This window comes from Coffea arabica, chromosome 2e, assembly GCF_036785885.1.
Source record: "Coffea arabica cultivar ET-39 chromosome 2e, Coffea Arabica ET-39 HiFi, whole genome shotgun sequence".
NCBI lineage: Eukaryota > Viridiplantae > Streptophyta > Magnoliopsida > Gentianales > Rubiaceae > Coffea > Coffea arabica.
The window spans coordinates 804246-810245 of record NC_092313.1 but is presented as its reverse complement, the minus strand read 5'-3'; the positions used below and the strand labels follow the sequence as shown (position 1 = coordinate 810245).

At 34.8% G+C, this 6000-nt stretch overlaps 1 protein-coding gene across 1 annotated transcript; it reads right to left on the bottom strand.

Annotated features, from left to right (window-relative positions):
• Positions 1-1537: 1537 nt before the first annotated feature.
• LOC113733386 (uncharacterized) lies at positions 1538-3454 on the bottom strand. Its single transcript, XM_027259759.2, has one exon. The coding sequence runs from the start codon at positions 3452-3454 to the stop codon at positions 1538-1540; it is 1917 nt and encodes a 638-aa protein (XP_027115560.2).
• Positions 3455-6000: the final 2546 nt, after the last annotated feature.

Sequence of the window (6000 nt, the reverse complement as noted above, 5' to 3'; positions counted from 1 at the left end):
ATCTTTGTGCTTGCATTAGTTGTGCGTTGTACACCATATCATTAGAAGCAAAGGAGATTATTGTTTTGTGCATTTATTAATTTACTTCACTACCCTCCTTAGATCCTTTCTTTTGGTCTGGAATCGATTTATTACGGGGTATTCAGGCATTTTCCCTGGATTCGATTGGAATTTAATTACTCTTTTGCGCAAGTAGATGCCTTTTTTGTATGCATAGGTACATGATAATCCTAAATGTTTTGGTCATTTTGCATGAAATTATGCACCAGCTAGCTCTTGGGAACCGTAATTTGCCAGCAATCGCAGCAGAACTTCTCTGCTGGCTTAACACTTTATAGTTTTGCATGCATTATCTCTATTATTCAGATCGTCGTTTTCATCGTTTCTTTTTGCTTTCCTGCTCTTTGGAAGCTTCCGTTGTTGTTATGCTTCATCTTTTTCCTTCCTTTGCTTAGGATATTATGATGTCTTGCATTCAATATTGTAATATATTCTTTTAACTCTGTTGCTTTTTGGCTGTCTTCTTAGTTTTCCTCTTTTTTCTTTATTCCTGAGTTGCATTATTTCATATGCTTTTTGTATTTTGTAAGCTTTTATGTTATTTATACTTAATTTTTTTATATCTTTATTTTATGGCAATTTAAGCATTGTCATGTTTTGGTTCTGTATAACCTTAGTAAGTTCAGCATCAATTTATTTTTCCCCCTTTTTGCATGTTTATTTTTGCATGTACCCTTTATGCTTTGATACATTTAATGTTATCAAGTGTAGGTTTGCACACTCAAAGATTGTCCTCTGTGTCTTTAACTTGTTGCCTGATTCCATTATTTGGATTCGTCTTTGTGGTGTGATATACTATTCTTGTTCGTTTTTATTGTGGTTCCATCTTTTGTAATTATTGTAACCACGAGCTTGTCTAAGCTCACTATTAGTGAAGATCTGGCAAAAAAAAGTTGCAAGGAGAACTAGACGAAATGAACAAGCAAGAAATAGACATGCCATACTCTCTGTTGAAGAAAAAGAAATTCAACACACAAAACAAAGAGAGGCTTACTAGAGGAGAAAGGAGAAGAAATTCCTTTCTATGTCTCATTCTCGGCAAGTACAAGAAGCCTCAGATTGTTTTCTCCAGCGTCCATTTGTTACTCGTCAGCCTAATGAAGAATTGCACCAATGTATTTTTATTTCGTCTCTATCAGTTTAGGTTAATATATATCGTTCCTAAGCAATAATTTTGTCAGTACACGTTTAGCTGCATGTCCATGGCTCGCACAAATATTTGCTTCACTTCACGCGTATCTGTTCCCACACGTTTGATGCATAGAACATCCCAAAGAAAAGGATTCGTACAGGCACCGGCGCAGTGGCGGAGCTAGGAATTAACTTTGGGGGGGCGAGTCTATAACAATGAAAGTAAAATATATTTACAAAAAAAAATAATGTGAACATATATACCACAAGATTAGAAACAACCTTATATAGAATGAAAATTACTTATACGCTTCACATATACAAAAATATCATCATATTTACAAATCTATTTGACTGTGTGAGACATATGAAATTGTGCACGACGACTTTTAATTTTATCAAAGTCATCAATGATTGAATTTACATCAAAAGTTCTAGCAATTTCTTTCTCAATATACATTATCATAGAATTGGCAAGAAAGTCTTCCTCCATCCTAGAACGCAAACAAGTCTTGATGATTTTCATAGCAGAAAATGCACGCTCTGTTGTAGCTGTTGAAACAGGAAGAGTCAAAATAAGACGAATCAATCTATCAATAAGAGTATAGCACATTGACTTTCTTGTCTTCGCTAATACTTGGCACAACTCCTGAAGTGATGACAAATTTTGAAGTTGAGAATTACAGGAAAACTCAATCTGGAAAAGCTCTAATTGAGTTCTTAAGTGTAACTTCTCTTGATCTGTGAAGTCAGCTGAATAAAACTTGTTTGCAAGTTGACAAATTTGTTCAATATTGAAAGCCTGAAAATTATCTTTGGGGTGCAATGCTGAACTAAGAATAAGCAACTCTATTACATCTTCCTTAAACCTATTCTTCATTTCAAGTATTTGAGAATCAACCGTTGCCAAAAACACATCAATCCTGTAGTGATGCTCCATGGTAATTGGATCATTTTGTTTTCGAATTCTTCCTCGACCTGCTTTATAAATGACATTCATATCAGGCATCTCTATATTTCGTGCATCACAAAATGTCTTTACATTGGTGAACAATTCATTCCATCCATTATCTCTGTAACTTTGAAGTCGATCCTTTGTTACTGAAACCAATTTAAGGGCATTCAAAATATCTTGAGATTTGCATTGTAAAGCTTGAGAAAGTACTTGTGCAAATCCTAAAATGTCCCTCATCATATGCATAACAAGAACAAAATCAAAGGATGTCATGAAATCATAAACTCTGTCAGCTTCACTTCTTTGAGTTGATGTATTTCCATAATTGATAACATCAATTAGGACAGAGCAAATGTCTTCATATTCTGTGAATAAGCTACAGATAGAACTAAAATGAGACCCCCATCTTGTAGTCCCTGGCCGTTTTAAGGTACCCATCTGATTCTGACCCCTACCAGTCTCAAGTTCATCAATAGCAATCAATTCAGCAATTCTAGCAGCTCTAGCAACTCTAAGTTGGTCCACCCGTTGGCAAGAAGATGAAACTAAATTTATAAGAAGAGATAAGTTTGTAAAGAATTGTTCCACAGGAATTACCTCTTGAGATGTTGCTATCAATGTTAATTGCAGTCGATGAGCAAAACAGTTAATATAATATGCATAGGGGCACTCCTGAATAAATAATGCTTGCGGTCCATTCCATTCTCCACGCATGTTACTAGCTCCATCATATCCTTGGCCACGAATGTTTTGCACACTAAGATTATGGCGAGAAAGGACATCACATATCTCCTTCTTCAAAGTCAAGGAATTGGTTTCGTGCACATGAACAATGTCAAAAAATCTCTCTCGAATATAGCCTTGCTTGTCCACAAATCTAAGAACAATAGCCATTTGCTCTATTTTTGATCTATCTTGAGCCTCATCAACAAGTATAGAAAATTTTGAATCACTAATCTCCTCTCGAATATGCTTTTGTATCTTGATCGACCAAATGGACAATATCTCCTTTTGGATCGTAGGAGAAGTATAAGATGCATTTCGAGGAGCATTATCAAGAACCACAGCAGCCACTTTTTCATTATAAGAAGACACATGCTTGATCAACTCAATAAAATTACCTCGATTGTTAGAATCTAAACTTTCATCATGACCCCTAAAAGCCACCGCTTGAAATGCACACCATTTTGCAGCATCTATGGAAACTTGAAGTTGCAACCGATTTTTTGCAACCTGCTCAGAATTTTGCTTCTCAATAATTTTGTCAAGATGTTGCAATGAGTTTCCCAAATCATGATAGCATTGCATTGCCACTTTGTGTGATGAGTTAGGATCTTTTCCAATGTGATTTAAAAAAGCACAATTTTTTCCATCATTTACCTTCTTCTATGATCTAAATCCACTAGTTGTGAAGGCCATTGATCCAAAACGGTCCGTTGGCTTGGAAAAAAGTGAGCAAGGAAGACAAAAGGCAGCATTCTTTGTTGGAGAAAATTCCAACCAATCTGGAAACAATTTATACCAAGAGAAAAGGAAACGTCGGCCCTTCTTGTCAACAACCATTGATTCAATCGGAAGCTCAGGTTGGTATGGCCCAAACTTAATATATGCTCTCCGTACCTCATCCCTTTGATGCTCTAGATATTCCCAAATGGATTTTCTCTTTCCAGGATCACGTTCTATGGATGAAATATCAAACTCTAATGATTCAGCTCTACAAAATTTCTTTGTTTGATGCTTAGGAGAAAAATCACGAAGAGGACAAGGAATTTCACCACTTCCACTTGGTTCTAGACGTCTTTTCTTGAAAAAAGAATCAATTGTCCTGTTGGCCATTACCACTATATTTGCAACAAACAACAACCTGTAATCGAAATAAAATTGATTGAGAAATGCTGATTATGGCCTATAGAGATGGAATAAAAGCAGCAAGAACATTTGCAACTTAAGTAGACATAAGTGACATGCACAAAGTATTATTCAATAATAAAATGCAAACAAATGATAAAAGATCTCCATTAGAGCAGAACAAGTTCTCATTTCAAACATATCTCAAGGAAGTTTTCATAGCTTGTTATTAAATCGGCTGAACTTGAACAACTAACACCTACTTGAACTCATCAACTATTGTAATCCGAAAAATAATCAATAACTATCCATGCCAGTAAAAGTTTCTATAGTCTAAACAAGCATTACTATAAAGTATAAACGGAAACCGACCATAATAAATATGTACAATTTAAACTCCTTAAATTGCATAGCAAATTCTCAGCACAATGTCGAGAAACAAAGATAGACAATTCTAGAGGAACAAATATTCAGGAGGTCTTACTGCCTGCTGTCTAGAAAACCATGATAAATAAAGCAATGATAAAATAAAATCAGTAAAATGACAAGCAGGAAACTAAAACTCAATGCGACAAGTTATTTGCCCAATAAAACTCAATGCTACAAGTACAAAAAATAATACAAGTCCCTCTCGATCAATTCATCAAACAATTAACGGGCGAACTTTTTTACACCCACATTTCACTAAATAAATTTCTAAGTAAAAAAAAAATTTTACCCCCCTCCAATTGTTAAAAAAAAATTACCTAGACGGCTAGACCATGCAAAATGCAATGGTACAAATGTACAATCCTTAGCCAGCGGGGAAGGTCTTCACAGGAGAAAGTTTCTTCAAGCCTTCACAGGAGAAAGTTCTTCAAGGCTCAAGCCTTTGACGTTTCTATTTTCTACTTTGACGTTTCTACTTAGGAAGAAGAATTGTGGCAGTCAATTGCCAAGTTAACTAACTGGCGTCTAGCTATCTTTTCTTTGCACTCCATACGTTAAGAAAATAATTCTGTGTTATTTGGACTTTCAAATATTATTATTTGGGCCTTGAGGGGGCAAAGTAAATTTTTTGATTAATTTTTTGGGGGGGGCAAAACATAATAATAAAATTTTTTTTACTCAGAAATTTTTTTCTTTTAACAATTGGAGGGGGGGCGGTTGCCCCCCTGGCCCCCCCTTCCCTCCGCCCCTGCACCGGCGCCTGCCCATTGCATGCATGGCAGAACCAACACCCCCAACCCCCCTCCCCAAAAAAAAAAGTATGCTTCACAATAACCCAACACGCATCATGAACGGGTATGGATTCTATGGAAATATGAATGGTGATGGTTCGTTTAAATTAAAACTCAACAATTGAAGCTGTGAGATTCCTTTAAAAAAAAAAAGTGCCACATTTTATTGTATTCGTAACTTGAATCACGATCGACTTCCATCAGTTACTTTTTCACCATACTATAATTATAGATTGTCATCCAGTGGACCCCATGACTCAAAACTCAAGAACCAATGTCATGCAGTTTCAAATTTAGGCCATGTTTGATAACTCAATTCAACACTTAAAATCAATAGATTCAAATTTTATTCAATTGCATTTGATAACAAAAAATAGAACATTTAAATTAATTAAATGGCACTGAATTTTCTAATCAAAATTTGGTCTAAAAATAAGTAATAAGCTACTCACTTATTATTTAATATAATATACATTCAAATGTATCAAATTAAGGCTCCATTTGAAATTGTAGTGAAGTACTTATCAATAAAGGCTTTATTAGTAAAGTATAATTTTCAATAAACTACCGCAAACCCAAACAGGTTCTTAATACTTAATTATTCAATAACTTAAATGACTCAAATTTCAGATTTCAGATTTCAATTTTTATCAAATGCACCCTTAATCCAAGAAAGAAAAAAGAAAGGCATAGGTACGTATGGAGATTGACAGAAAGACCAAAATAGATAAAATAATTAGAATGGCCAATTTGTCTTATGTGATTTATAAGTTTTAGCCTTATTAT

Bases quoted from the DNA above. Each gene is read 5' to 3' on its own strand.
- LOC113733386 (XM_027259759.2), bottom strand. From the start codon at position 3,454: ATGCAATGCTATCATGATTTGGGAAACTCATTGCAACATCTTGACAAA.